The sequence below is a fragment of the Cheilinus undulatus genome, linkage group 17 (genome assembly GCF_018320785.1).
Source record: "Cheilinus undulatus linkage group 17, ASM1832078v1, whole genome shotgun sequence".
NCBI classification, from domain to species: Eukaryota; Metazoa; Chordata; class Actinopteri; order Labriformes; family Labridae; genus Cheilinus; species Cheilinus undulatus.
This window is the reverse complement of record NC_054881.1, coordinates 1,990,383-2,006,610: the sequence shown is the minus strand read 5'-3', so window position 1 is coordinate 2,006,610 and position 16,228 is coordinate 1,990,383. Positions and strand designations below refer to the sequence as shown.

Sequence of the window (16,228 nt, the reverse complement as noted above, 5' to 3'; positions counted from 1 at the left end):
TCTACCAAAGACAAATGTCCTTCCTTTTTGAGCTTAGTTCAGTTATTTATATCCCTTCTGTCACATTTAAAACATTTTCCACTTCATAAAAAATGCATGTTGGTTCCTAATAAATGGCTTGTCAACAGTTTCACCTTGTGGTGCTCAGTCAAGAACTAAACATATTCAGGGGAACATGGGCTTTAGTGTTGTGTGCTGCAGGAATATCACTGGAATTTAAAAAGGTTAAAGCGCTATAAAGACAAAGGATAAAACCAAACAGAAATTAAAACTCCTAGATTTGTATGTATGACACAGTTAAGAGTAAAGACTCAGACCCTGTTTGCACAATCTTGTTCTTCCACCTCTTAGGGACCAAAAAGTGAAAAAATAATTAATCTGTCACCAAAAAAAGTCTTCAAAATACTCACATATTCATGAAATGTCCTTGTGCTGTTTAGGAGTAATTTTCAAAGTATTTCCTGTCTGCAGAGACACAGAGGGCCACGCCACAGTCCCTCTGTCTCTCTATTATGAACTATTCAGGCCGTCTCTACTGTTAAGACATGGGGGCTCGTCTGGGACCCAATGGACCATTACAGCGCTCTCTTCTTCATAAATTTGCAAACCGACTATTCAAATATCACATCCTACTGCACCAAACTGTGTATGCTACCAAATGTGCATAAGCATGGATCAATGCAACTCAGGTTGAAAGAAAGGGGAGGAGACAGCTGCAGCCAATCAGAAACAGCCAAGCCTGAGTTTGGTGCTTTTAAAGGCGTTGAATTCATGTTTTTGGTTTGAAGGGTAAAACATAACTGCTATGGTCCAACCAGGGTATTTTGGCCTCACTTTTGCACATGAAAAGAACACAGGGACACGTTGTCTTCATTTCTATGCAGTCAAAGGAGAAGTTGTCTCCTGTTGAGTCTCTTTGACTTCTAATGACGATCTCTCTCTGCCGTCGGCGGCCAAACTTTCTCAGACATACTACAACAAAGTGATCGTTCCCTCCTTTGTGTTCCTGTTGAAAATTAACTAGGAATTAAAGGTGTGACGGCTCTGCAATTAGACGTGAGGCTCATTTGAAATGCTAATAGATTTTTTCCTCTTCCCTTTGAGCCGGTCCAAAAAGCTTTCAGACTCTCCGTAGGTTTCTCATGCATCACTTGTGGCGACGACCATATTTAATTACTCCGCCTGTCAATCAGAGCGCCGTCCCCGAGCAGTCGCTTCCTGCTGCCTGCTCTCAGACTCAGCGGGACTCCCGACCCCCCCCCATCTGAGGCTGTCAGGACCCCAAGGACCTGCTGGATCTGGTGATTATGCAGCTCCGTGCTCTCCCTGTGTGGCTAATGGAGGCTAAAATGAAAAGCCTACTCTGCCTTTTCACAGGCGATCAAACGTGATTCATGCAGCACATATGATCCCGAGGAAACGCGGAGATCTGCCGCCGAGCCGCTGCCGCAGGTGGGAGGTAAATGTGTGGGTTTTACTGAATCTGGGACACACTCGTTAGGGTTCTTATGTAGTTCAGATGGTGGTCTGTGGACTCTGCGGGGCTGTGATGCTGTGTGCAGCAGTATTCCCACATATCGATTCATCCACGCCACTCTCTTCTGTTCTCTAAGTCGCACTCGCTCACTCAAAGAGACACCTACTCAGAGCAGGAAGCACAAAGAAACAGCACGCTCCCAACACGGCGAATCACAAACAAGCAGCCACAGCGAGAGAGCGTGTGTGGAGCCTCTGCAGGGCCCGGGCTGATTATCTAAAGGCAGCTCTTTCAGGCCGTCTTATCCTCCTTTGTGCTGAGACAGGAGGCTAACATCTCTGACACACACATCCTGTAGCACGGTCCAAAGGATTCTGGGATTGAAACAGAGAGCTGAAGATTCATAATCCCTTTAACATTTGTCACAACGTTAATAACTTAGAAAAAAATAACAGCCTTGGACTAAATTTCCCTCCAGCTGATGTAGCCTGTCTTCTGTCTTCTGTTGGTTAGCGCTGAAACTTGATTAAAAGCTGCCTGTAACCGTAAAACACCAAACATTTATCAGGATAAATCTGTCAAAATGTTCACTGAGACTTCGGCTCAACCAGCATCAGATCCAACACGCCCCACTTTATCGACTAAATATGCATCTCTCCGTTGACCTCATGTAACCTCACAAGGCCGATAGATCACTGATCATCAACTGGTGGCCTGGGGGTCATATCAGGCCCCCCAGAGCTTCCTGTTCGGCTCCTGAAAGATCATTACATTCAGAAAAGGAGGAAGAGAAGATGTTGTGAAATTAACAGTTGATCTGTTTTTACAGAAATGTACTTTTCAGTCATACTTAAAATATATATAAAAAAGTGTAAGGTTGGCAAAAGTGTTACAAAATTAATGGGTGATAAAGGGCGAAATGGGTTGTGGAGTGGCTCAAAGGGACAAAAATTGGTAAAAAAGTGGTGTAAAGAGGAAAAAATGGGTTAAAAGTGGCACAAAAATTGCAAAAAAGGAATTGAAAAGGGGTTAAAAAGTGTTAAAAATAGAAAAAAACGAGGCACCAAGAGGATAAAATGTGCAGGAAAAGTGGTTCACAAGTGGTTAAGAACGGTAAAACATGGATTAAAGAGGCAAAAAGGGGCAAAAATGGGTTAAAGAGGCAAACATATGGCACAGTCTGGCAAACATTGATTTAAAGTTGCAACAATTGTTGAAAAAATGTAATGAAAAGGGTTAAAAAGTAGCAAAATGGATAAAAGTGGGTAAAAGATGCTGGGAAATGGGTTAAGAGGGGTTAAAATCTTGCAAAAATAAGTAAAAGAGGACAAAAGGGGCAAAAAGTCTTTAAAACGTGTTAGAAGTGGCAGAAAAGTGCTAACAATTCATGACAAGGTGTTAAAAAGTGGAAAATAGAAGAAAAGTGGCAAAAAACGGATCAAAGTGTGGCACAAAGAGGATCAAACATGCAGGAAAAGTGGTTTAAAACTGGCTAAAGAATTTTAAAAAATAAGTTAAAGAGGCAAAAAGTATTAAAAACGTGTTAAAAGTGGCAAAAACAGCAGAAACAGCCTGGCAAAGTTTCAAAAAGGGTTAAAGAGTGGCAAAATGGGTGAAAAGTGGCAAACATTGATTTAAATGTTGCAACAATTGTTAAAAAAGTAATGAAAAGGGGTTCAAAAGTGGCAACAATGGATAAAATAGTGAAGGAAAAGTGGTTTAAGAGGGGTTAAAACTTCGCAAAAATAGGTAAACGAGGAACGAGAGCAAAAAGTATCAAAAATGAGTTAAAAGAATCAAAAATGGGGGATAGATCTCACTGGTAATGACTAAAAATGTCCTGCGTTTTAAAAGAAAATACAAAGACTACAATTATATTTCAATCAAACCAAAATGTTTCTTGAATTTTTGTGTATTTGAAAGTCCGGCCCCCAGGGTGTCTGTGGAGAATAAATCTGGCCCTTGTGCAGATGTTCTAGGGTTTAGACTCTGCAGGCATGTTAGCATGAACCCACAGACCAGTTTTAGTCAACAGTTTCTGTTTGTCAAAGCTAAGAGGGATCCTGGAACGGCTGTTTTAGGAGGATACTACGTCATCGACTGCTGCTGGAGGACTGTTTCAGTGTCCTGGATCTTCAGAAGAACTGAGTCCTTCATACAGAGAATTTACAAGGATGCATCCTCTGCTTGCAGAAATTACCCACAATCCAATGGGCACCATTTTCCCTCTCTTAAAAAAAAAAAAAAAATAGACTGCGCAATATCAGAGGAAACTTGGTCTTCTACGCTCAGTACACTTTTAAATGTCCTGTTTCTACTGTAAATATGTTCTCAGCATTATTGTATGTCATCACAGTAGAGCTGGATAATACGACAATATCATATAATAATATTAGATGATTTTACTAAATGATGAACATGATTTTATAATATTTTTATTATGCAAATATTATGATTAAACGATGAATGATAGCATGTTAGATGGCGCTGAGTCACAGTTGTACAAGTTGTTTGTGCCCCTCCCATTTGGGCGGGACCCTTCCTATGATGATGATGTAATCACGTATGTAGTCCTTCACCTCTGAGGGACCTGACTCAGGAGGATCGTTCCACCAGAGGAAGGAAACAGCTTCTGGAATCGGTTTACAAGGTTTAAAGACTGGGAGCTTTTGTTGGTGTTATGGATGATTCTGCTCCTCTCCTGACCCGCCTCAGCATGCGTTTACTTTACCACCTGGCTCCACTGGTAGTGAACAATCCTGGGTTGACATGACAACGGCTGACTGTCGTCCAATCGGCCTTGGAGTGTTATTATGAGAGGTTCTGCCTCCTCAAACACTGTCTATGGGGTTTTGACCAGACTGGCGGCAGAGAAGACTTTGTGAACGTTGTCATGTCTCCATGTTGGACTGAGAAGAAGAGTTCTGGACTGCTGAGGGACCAAACAGGTCTGGATGTTGGTGCATGGAGCCCCCTTGTAATTTAACTAGTAGCAGCCAATCAGGTCTGTGCAGGCTTAGAAGCATGCATGAAAGCCAGCCTTCTCGGACCGTTGCAGTGTTTTTGTGCAGTGATGACATGTCTTTAGGGTGGAGCCACTGTAGCGTCTTCTTCACGTTTGCTGTCATGTTCTGTTGCTCTAATCGAGCCTGACTCATCTGCGGTCTTCTGAGTCCCTGCCCACAGCTGATGTGACTCGTTCAGCAGCAGAAAAGAGCCGTTGTGTAAACGTGTGTATTTCTGGATGAGAGTCTGTAAAACGCTGAGTGCTACTCTGGGTGGAAGTGAAGAACATGACAGCGAGTGTTTGCAGCTGCAGCCACAGAAAGCTTAGTGACAGAGCGACACACTCGTCTCCTCGCTCTCTCTCTCTCTCTCTCTTTGTTGTCTGCAGCCAAAAGCAGCTCAGGTCTGTGTTTACATGTGTCTCTGTTTACCTCCTTATCTGTGAGCACGTTCTAGCAGCCAGAGCCTGACGGAGTCTGACATAACGCGACACGACAACCTACAGGAAGCATTCAGCAGCTGATGGAAATGCATGAAAACACACGGAGAGAACAGATAATTCAAATCCAGCACACAAAAGCTAGCACTGCTAGGATATATGACAGCTTTATCAGTAGAAATATGAGCACAGCAGAGCAGATAAACAGAGGAACAAGGTCAGAATGTAGAGATGCATCCTGGACTACTGTTGGCTGGGTCTGATGATTAACAGGGCTATCACTTTCAGAGGAAACATAAAAACTGTGGGATACATAGCTCCTTCACTCCTTAAAAAACTACAAACCCTGCTCCAAAAATGTTGGTGGACTGTGTAAAACACACGAGACACTAACAAATCCAGTTTTCTCAGGTTTTCTAACCCTAACCCTGACCCATCCTTCATTCATGTGACCAGTGTAGAGGGGGACAGAAGCAGGGAGCTAGCTAGCTTTAACCACTGCAGCAAAACATTCCAAACCTCCATCTCCCTAACCCTAACCCCCTAACCCTAACCCAAACCTCCATCCCCCTAACCCTAACCCAAACCTCCATCTCCCTAACCCTAACCCTAACCCAAACCTCCATCCCCCAACCCTAACCCAAACCTCCATCTCCCTAACCCTAACCCCCTAACCCTAACCAAAACCTCCATCCCCCTAATCTAACCCCCTAACCCTAACCCAAACCTCCATCCCCCTAATCTAACCCCCTAAACCTAACCCAAACCTCCATCCCCCTAATCTAACCGCTAACCCCAACCCAAACCTCCATCCCCTAACCCTAACCCAAACCTCCATCTCCATACCCCTAACCCTATCCCAAACCTCCATCCCCCTACCCCTAACCCAACCCTCTATGCCCCTACTCTAACCCCCTAACCCTAACCCAAACCTCCATCCCCCTAATCTAACCCCCTAACCCTAACCCAAACCTCAATCTCCCTAACCCTAACCCCCTAACCCTAACCAAAACCTCCACCCATAACCCGAACCCCCTAACCCTAACCCAAACCTCCATCCCCCTAATCTAACCCGCTAACCCTAACCCAAACCTCCATCCCCCTAATCTAACCCGCTAACCCTAACCCAAACCTCCATCCCCCTAACCCTAACCCAAACCTCCATCCCCCTAACCCTAACCCTAACCCCAACCTCCATCCCCCAACCCTAACCCAAACCTCTATCCCCCTAATCTAACCCCCTAAACCAATACTCCATCCCCCTAACCCTAACCCAAACCTCCATCCCCCTAACATAAACCCCTAACCCAAACCTCCACCCCCCTGACCTAACCCCCTAACCTAACCCCCTAAGCCTAACCCAAACCTCCATGCATGCTTGCATCTCAAGAAGACATGATGTTGTGTAGAACTTTAGTGCAGCAGCCATTCATGGTATTTTAATTTGAATACTACATCCCTAATTCCAAAAAAGCTGGGGCGCTGTTAAACATGAAATCGAAGTAAATGATTGTCAAATCTCATATTTCATTCACAATAGAAGCTAACTGAGATATTTTACCATTTCTGTTCATTCATCCATCCGTTTTCTATTCCGCTTATCCTGTTGGGGGTCGTGAGGGGGGCTGGAGTCTATCCCAGCTGTCACTGGGTGAGAGGCAGGATACACCCCGGACTGGCTGGTCAATCACAGGGCTGACATACAGAGACAGACAACCAGGGACCTTCTTGCTGTGAGGCAACAGCGCTAACCCCTGCACTGCCGTTCAGCCCCATTTTACCATTTCTTGAAAATTTTTTGCTGAACTTGAACTTGATGGCTGCAATGCATCTCAAAAAAGTAGGGACGGGGCAACAGGAGGCTGGAAAAGTACATGCAGCACTTTGTTTCCATTTCAAAGTTCCCCTCTGGCTTATTTTCACTCTCCCCAGTCTCAGCAAACATTCTGTATGAAACACGATCTGATTGGCTAAGTGTCACTTCAGTACCAGCCAATCAGCACTTAAGCCTGGGTGTCTCTGACACAGTAAGGTGGTTTTCACACAAGGGACCCGGTCTTGGATCTGAGTGCACTTGAACCCAAAATCCAGTTCGTTTTGGTAGCGTGAATGCAAATGAATCGCGCCTGGGCCCACTTGGGGAGGTGGTCTCGGCGCGATTCAAGTTGACTCTGGTTGGTTAGGTTGACATGTAAATGCAACCATGCTCGGATACGGGACAGAGCGCCTTATCAGCTTTATGACATCATCATAAAAACTAAACTTCTTTCCACAGCGTGGCAGTTTGTTCACATTTTTCCTCAATAAAGGGCGGAAATCATCAGAATCCAGTCAATAAACGGTCTGTTGTGACTCACCTTACAGATCAACACAAGTTGGAGTCAGTCAGCAAAGTTGCTGGCATCTTATAAAGTGATTTTAATCATCCATGGCTGCAGGATGGACTTTTTGCCAGGGCAAAACAAAAATAATCTTCGCCCAGGTCATGACCCCAGTAGTTGCCATAGTAGCTTCTTCTTCTTTTTCCTCCTTTGCGGGGTTGTAAACCAGCTACATGCATACGCCACCTGCTGTTTCAGACTGAGTAAATGCGCAAGTGGGCCCGGGCATGGATCAATGTTGCTAGTGTGAAAGCCAGCCGGGGGGGTAATCACGCCATGCTGCGGTTCGAAACAACTGGGCCTAATGTGATAGCGCCATAAATGTACGGCATCACTTCCTGTTTTCCTGCTTCTGCTGTGTTCCTCTTTGCTGTTTCTGCACATAGAGCTAGGGCTAAACCAAAACCAGTGTTCATTTAGTCGACTAAAACTATGACTAAAACTATTCATCAATAGCCTTTTATTCCATGACTAAAACTGTATTAAGACTAACAAAAATAGATCTGTGATGACTAAAACTAACAAAAACTAAGTTTAGTTTTCGTCAAGATGACTAAAACTAGACTAAAATGTAATGTAGTTTTCATCAGACATTCAAAATCTGTGATATTTCTCCACTGTGGGTAAATCTGTCAAAAACAGTACATCTGTATCTATTCTGCCTCTCAGCTGTAGAAAGCAGGGACTCCAGGTTTAGCAGAGAACACACTACCATGATTTGGTACCAGATTTAGGCAAGAGAATAAATGCTTGGACTAAAAGTAAAGACTAAAATGTGAAGACTTTTACTGGAGTAAAACTAGACTAAAACTAAAAGCCTAAAATTAACACTGACTAAAACCCATATTTGTTGGTAAAAACAGGCATGATTCTGTAGTGAAATCACTGCATGGGCTCAGGAACATTCCAGAAATCACCGTCTGCCAACACAGTTGGCCATGCCATCCACCAATGACAGTTAAAGCTGGATCATGGAGAGAAGAAGCCATATGTGAACAGGATCCAGAAACACAGTGGTCCGTCTTCTCTGGACCAAAGCTCATTTAACATGGACTGAGGAAACATGGAAAACTGTTCTGTGGTCAGAGGAAACCACAGACGCCGTGTCCTGTGGACTAAAGAGGAGAGGGAGCATCCAGCTTGTTCTCCTGGCTCAGGTCTCAAGCCTGCATCTCTGATGGTATGGGGTTGCATTAGTGCCTGTGGCGTGGGCAGCTCTAACATCTGAAAGGAACTATCAATGCTGAGAGTAGAGAGAGCTTTTAGAGACACGTATGCTCCCATCCAGACAACGTCTCTGTCAGGGAAGGCTGCCACTATTTCAGCCCTTCCACAAGCCTATGTGGAAAGCATCAAGTAGGAATGGCACATGTTCCAGTCTTTCCTGTGCCTATAAGCAGCCTGTGGAAAGGATGACCATAGAATGTCACAAGTCAGATATAGCATAGAGGAGGAGCTGGGGTGGAGGAGTGTTTCAGAAGGCAGCTTGCAGAGGAAGTAGCATGAATGTGATTAGCCAATAGCGCGCTTTAAGCGAATCCACTGATGAGCTTGGGTAGGATCAGCTGATCTCAAATCTATGGCGGCACTCACCCTATATGCTTGGTTCTATCACAGTTGATTCATGATTTAACAAGGGGGGTTACTTTTTCACATAGGGCCAGGTAGCTCAGCTCCTGGAGTCACATCTAAGTCTCCTTGGGCAAGACATCGGACCTCGAATCAAACCCACTGCTGTGTCCGTGCTGTCTTAAGAGTTTTAAGAGTGATGTGAGTCTATGACTGTCTAAATTAATAGTCAAGTTCTGGACGATTTCAACACTGATGGACGCTTACAAAGCAGCCTCTGCCATTACTGAGTGAATGGGTCAGCGTGGTCTGCAGCTCTATACAAGCTCAACTTCATGTTTTATTTACTAAAAATGACTATTGACATAAATGAAATAAAAGCATGTCTCCATTTTAGTCTGAAATAAGAGTCTCTGCAGAGATTTAAAGCAGCAGAACAAACACACTTTCTGCACACAATGACAGAGACAAAGAGCACAAACATGTCGTCAGGCTCTCTCTGACGCTGATGAAGGCCGACCATTCAAGGAAATTGATTAAACACAATCTCCCGAGCTGCTCTGCCGACAAACACAAACACGCTCTTGTTTAGTCTCAAGGTGGAAGACACTCACAGGAATTACTGAGGATGAAAACACAAATATTATTCACATTTACCTCCTTATTTGTTGAATACGCTCATGTCGAACAAAGAGACGGAGCAGCTCTGTGACCTCTACCCCGACCTTGAAGCTGCTGGGGAGCAGAATCGGCCAATAGAGACGACCCAACTTGGAACACAAACTCAGAGAAGGAGAGGATGCTGGACCTGATAACACTGGGTCTTCAAGTTTATTCACATTTGAAATCTTTTTAGTGGATCTGTCATCTTCTACAGTTCTCAACAATCTATTCACCACCCAAAAGAAGGTCAGGAACTAAAAACGATCAATGAATGTGCCGACTGTTCTAGATAAAGCAACACTGGGGAAGAACCTCAGTTAAAAATAAGAAAAATGTACAAAAGGCACATCCATTTCCATCAACAAACCACCCAAAAACAGATATTTTTGCAATTTGCAATTTTATATAGTTAAATAATCAGAAGTGGTTCTAGTAAAGAATCATCAGCATACATCCTGTTATATCATATTGCATTGCATAACAGATGGTCTCTTTCATATCATCTCACCTTATCTTACCTGATAGCATCGTTTTGCTTTGTATATAACCTTCTTGTATTGCATTCTATCATTTAACAGCTGGCCTGACACTGCACCGCAGCTTCCTCTCAGCTTTCCTGCATCTTTTGGCATCGTTTCCAACTGAATCATATCGTATCATAATTAGATCTTTTCATATTTTTTGTGTCTTCTCATATTGGAGAGTATCACACCTCACTGCATCATATCTAACTGAATCAGATCACTTCACATACTGCATCGCATCGATTCGCATCATTAAATCGCATTAGATCATGTAGTGTTGCATTGCATTGTTGCATCCTTTCATATCGTATCATATTGTGCAGCATTGCATCAAATTGTGTTGCACCCTATCGAATCATTTTGGCATTTCATCAGCTCACATTGTTTTACATCAGACTACATCACGTTGTATCACATTAGATTGCATCGTATCCTACTGCACTGATTCGCATCGCATTGAACGACATTCCATCACATCTCATGGCATAATATTGTGTTGCGTTGTAACCTGCTGTACTGTAACCCATCTGTACATCACACCAGACCATGTAGTACTGCATTGCATCGATTGTTGCATTGCATCCTACAATCATTGTTTATCATATCACATTGTGTTGCATTGTATCTTATTTTGCGTCATATCATATAAATTAGTAACCTGACACGCCAGATGGATTTGTTTCACTCATCCATCTGGGAAAGCTTCAACAGGAAACGTTTGAGAAAAGGCAGAGGCTTTGAAAAAAACTCAGAGTGTGATTGGATGAACGTTCTGTCACATCTCTACGGACCAATCAGAGCAACAAAACACGTGACGTAGCCGTTATCAAGCTGCGTGTGCGCAGCTACTGAGGAATAACGCGAAACATGGCGACTACAGACATGTAAGTACCCGACTTTTGTCGTTTTTGAAAAGAAAAAAACTCACTGCTGTTCTTTGGTCTTCTTTTTTACGAAGAAATGTCAAGTTCTGATAAAACTGGCACTTTAGCAGCATCCACGCTAATCTCTTCCTCCATAACTGCACCAGCTCTTGCTGCTGTTTGTTTACATCATGACTCTGCTGCGCCTGAAAGTACTGCCCCTCCTAGCTGATTGGTCCTGTCACTATCTAACCGGGCCCAAACGGTTCAGATGAGAGCTCTGCAAGATGGATTCACCAGTGAGAAACAAGGAAACGGGCGTGTCCATCTGCTTTGCAAGCTAATAAGTTTGTATAGTATCATATCACGTCATGTTGCAATATAAACTGCATTGCATCAAATTGTTTTGCACCTTACCGTGTCACATCACATCATATTGTATCCTTCCACATCATATTGCATCATGTTGCATCATATCAAATTGCATTGCATCCTACTGTATTGCATCACATTGCATTGATTTGCATTGCACTGAATGACATGTCATAGCATCTCATTTCATCATATTGTGCTGCATTGTAACCTTCTATATTGCCTCCCATCAGCACATCACACCAGACCATGTAGTATTGAATCACGTCAAACCGTGTTGCACCGTATCATGCCACACTACATCACATTGTATCACATCTCAGCATACTGCACCCCATCAGCACATCACACCAGACCATGTAGTATTGCATTGCATTGATTGTTACATTGCATCTTATCATCATTGTGTATCATATCACATTGTCTTGCATTGTATCTTATTTTGCATCATATATAAATTAAATAGTATCATATCTCTTGAATAATGCATTGCATCAAATTGTGTTGCATCTTACCATGCCACATCACTGTATCATATCATGTTGCAACTTATCTATTGTAATGTATCACATTGCATCACATCTCAGCATACTGCATCACATCAGATTGTACTGTATTGTCACACTGTGTTATATTTTATCATATTGTATCATGTTGCATGTTACCTGATTACATCGCGTCACATTGTATCCTACTGCATCACATTGTATTGCATCATATACAACATGATTGTATCATATCACACTGTAAGGCTTTGTTTCATATCTCATTGCATTTTATTGTAAATGATCATATCTGAGAGTACAGTGTTGCATAACGTCCCATCATGTTGCATCATACTGTCCAGTATCAGATAGAACTGTGGTGTCTTGTATGGAATTGGATTACATCCTGTCATACTTTAGCAGATTTCTGCATCACATCCTCTTCTCATCTAATCTTTCCTACTAACATCTTGTTGCATGTATCTAATCTTGTATGATCTTGATCATATGGTTTCACCCTGTTTTGTCTCATATCTTGTTTATTACTGGATCTTATTGGATAGTATTGCATCAAATTGCATTACATCTCACCTCACTGCATCGTATCAAATCACATTACACTGCTCTGTGAGGGATCACATCACAGTCTCTGTGATTTTTTATTAGTGCATGTGACTGTATGATATCCTATTACATCTGTAAAACCTCGTCTTCTTGTACCCATTTATCATTGGTCATACTTTGACTTAAAGGAACAAATTTACCAGCAGCTGTTCCAGAAAGAATCCTTTTCCTTCATGCTTCCACCTCTGTTCATATGTTATAATCTTAGTGAAACATCAGCCAATCATGTCCTATTTCTTACTCTAGGGCTCTAAACTGCAGTCACACCAGGATGAAGACGAGGACGTGACACATCCACTTCCTCCACTTCAGCCTTCTCTAACCTTTAAATCCGGTCGTTATCAATCAAACCGGCAATTCTGACCCACCAATGTGTGAGATTTCTGCCCAATTAAACACTCCAGCAGCTGATTTCCCTGATTATTTCCTCCTCCAGCTCCAGTTTAATCAGTGAATCTCGCTCAGAAGAATTTTTAGAGCTGTGGCTGAATCAGAGGAAAAATGAGATGTGTGATCTGTTCCCGAAGGCCGCGACTCACCTGCAGAGAGCGTCTGAGCGACAGATCCGTCGTAGCTCCAGGCAGGAGGACTTGTGCCTCTCCTGGTGCGAGCAGGACGGGACGATGGTGCGGCGGCGGCGTTCTGCGCACGCCTGGTCCGGGCACGAGCAGAAGAGAAGGGGGTAGCTGAGCTCCCATGAGACCCGCTCGAAGAACTGACGCAGGGCCTGGAGAGAGGCGGCGAAAACCCCGCGTTACCATCAGCTCTGATTTACACAACTTTAACCGTTTTTCCACACCCACCTTCTGACATCGTTTCCTGCTGCACGGCTCCTGATTGGCCACGGAGGGCTGAGGGGGCGTGGCCTTGCTGCAGATGGAGTTGTAGGCAGAGCGCAGACGTTTACACGTCTCGTTGAGGTTGCACGCCTTTGCTGCATCCAGGCAGGGGTTACAGGGTTTCCCTGCCTCGGAGCAGGGGCTCACCTTCGTCAAAGAAGAATCTGGAAAAAAGAAACAGAATTTAACGCATTTATCCTTAAACAGCACACTTTTTGAACAGGAAATAAAAGAAAAACATTGTGTTTTATTATATGAAGTGACTCTTTTGGTGCCAATTAAAGGACGGCTTCATGTAAAGAGCATCTTTTTCTTCTTTTGTCAGCATTTGTTTGCAGAGTGGCCTGCTTTAAATCTTTCTGCTTCATTATCATTGAGATGAAACGATGTAATTTATCCTCTCCTGTTCACCGTTTGTGCCTCGTTTGATTACCGGGGCTAAGCCAGAGCTTCACAAACAGCCATTAATAAAGATGTTGTTATTGAGCCGAATCTTGGTGCTACATTTGAAAATCAATGACGGAGTCAGAGGGTCAACTTAATCGTCTCTGAGCAGAACAGACATCAAAAAAGACCTTTTTGTGAGACGTAAGCTCCAAAGCTGTTATTAGAGTGATGAAAGGGAAAACACTGAGATATTCTGGTCCACGCCATTCAGTCACACTGGAGATACACTGGCCCTTTAACCTTGTGTTAGTGTGCACGCCTGCCTGCATCATGTTTGACACGTTACCAGAGGAAGGATGGATGGAAAAACTCGCTCAGTGTTCAACAACAACCCTACTATTTGGCCAAATAGTAGGCAATACCCTCGCTCCTCACCAGCTCCATCCACTTTTCCGGAAGTTGTCAACACAGGACAGTCAACAAAATGAAGAGTTATTGTCATATACAAACGTATATAGGCTTTGGGACCCCAGTCAACCACGCTGAGAGCCATTATCCACAAATGGGGAAAACTGTCAACAGTGGTGAATCTTCCCAGAACTGGCCAGTCTACCAAAATGTCTCCAAGAGCGCGTGGAAGACTCATCCAGGATGTCCCAAAAGAACCCAGAACATGTAAAGATCTGTAGGCCTCACTGACTCAGCGTCCAAGTAATTTCAGATCAGGCTGGCGTTGTCGGCAGGATCCAAACCCACTGGATTTTAACTATGATTGGTAGGAGACATATTTCCAGCCTCATAGCTTTGAAGGAAGGTTTACTCTAGTTTTATGACAGAGAAAAGAAAACAGAACTGCTTGGGCTCCTTATAAACTCAGAGAGTTATTAATGATGATGATTCATTGATATTTATCAGTAGCAGTGGTGCTAGCATACAGGCTAACAGCTCCCTCATTTTGGTGCTGAAATTTTTATCTATTATTGGGCTCTGATGCTGAAACTGTTTATTGGTGCCAGTTCTTGACCCGTTTCACCATTTTTTTTCCATCTTTATAGCCACTTATTGTTGCCACTTTTAACCAATTTTTGCTACTTTTTGTTTTACTCATGTTTGCATTTTTTTCCACTTTTCTTTCATTATTGTATGCCACTTTGTGCCCATTTCTGAAACATATGTTTGCAATTTTTGCCTATTTTTGCCACCTTTTTTTTACTGCTTTTGCCCATTCTAGTCCATTTTGCAACTCTCCACCCATTTTTTGCCTTTAAATGATCATTTTTCATAATTTTTGGCCAGTTTAAAACCATACTTGCCACTTTTTGGATTGTTTTTTTTTTGCCACTTCCTGCCCCTTTTCACAAATTCTTTCTACTATTTCATCAGTTTTTGCCACTTTTTGACCATTTTTGCAGTTCATTTTTGCCACTTTTTGCTACTTTTGATAATTAAATGCCACTTTTCACCAACTTTCTGCCTCTTTCTGCATGTTTTTTATAATTTAAAACTATTTATAGCCTTGGTTGTCACTTTTTTAAAGGTTTGCACCACTTCATGTCTCTTTATCCCACTTCTTTCTACCGCCTTACACAGTTTTTGACATTTTTTTATCTACTTCTGTAATTTTTTTTTGCTACTACATGCAACTTTTAATTCACCCATGCATTTTTTTTAGTTTTTTAACCCTACTAATGCCACTTTTACGCTTTTTGCCATTTTAAATTAATTAATGCCACTTTTGGGATTGGTTTTTGCCACTTCCTGCCCCATTTAACAAATTCTTTCTACTATTTTATCCAGTTTTTTTGCCACTTTTGACCATTTCTGCTAATTTTTTTGCCACTTTTGCAACTTTTAATTATTAAATACTATTTTATGTTAACTTTTGCTTCTTCATTCATGTTTTTTCAAAATTTTAGACCATTTAAAACCATACTTGCCACCTTCTAGATTGGTTTATGCCACTTCCTGTCCCTTTATACCACTTCTTTCTGCCACCTTACCCAGTTTTTGCCACTTTTTTTTGCCACTTTTTTGCCTCTTTATGCACATTTTAAATCAATTTATACTACTTCTTTGACTTTTCTCACCTATTTTTGCCACTTTTTTGACCCTTTTCACCCATGACTTTTTTGAGTATCTGTGTCTATTAGTGCTACTTTTACCCTTTTTGCCATTTTAAATTCATGTATGCCACTTTTTGCCACTTTTAACCAATTCCTGCCACTTTTTGCTGACTTATTTTAGTTGTTTTTTTTCACTTTTAACCCATTAATGCCATTTATTAAACATTATTTTATTGTATCTTGCCACTCTTAACCAATTTATTCCTTTTTTGACCATTTGTATCGATTTTTGCCACCTTTTAGACATTTTTTCTTGTCTCTTATTAGAACTGTTGTATTCTTTTCCATAAAAGCTGTCCCAGTTTCTTCTACTTTAAGCATCTGGACATTTGTGCACATTATGTCCTGGTAATAAGTCTTTAGTTCAGTGTGCCTGGAGAGTGAAATGGGCATGCATGGATGCATCAGTTTAACATCAGTCACTCCACGTCAGCCTTGTTGACAAACGTCTACAGTTAATATGGCATGAATATCAG

General features: G+C 42.3%; 1 protein-coding gene across 1 annotated transcript in view; it reads right to left on the bottom strand.

Annotated features, from left to right (window-relative positions):
- The window catches only part of gfra2b (GDNF family receptor alpha 2b), a 195,203-nt gene that overhangs the window by 33,082 nt on the left and 145,893 nt on the right, over positions 1-16,228 (bottom strand). The window contains exons 4-5 of the mRNA XM_041811059.1: positions 13,207-13,406; positions 12,943-13,130 (exon numbers count right to left, since the gene is read on the bottom strand). Of these exons, the coding sequence (XP_041666993.1) occupies positions 12,943-13,130; positions 13,207-13,406 (388 nt within the window). The remainder of the gene's footprint in view (positions 1-12,942; positions 13,131-13,206; positions 13,407-16,228) is intronic.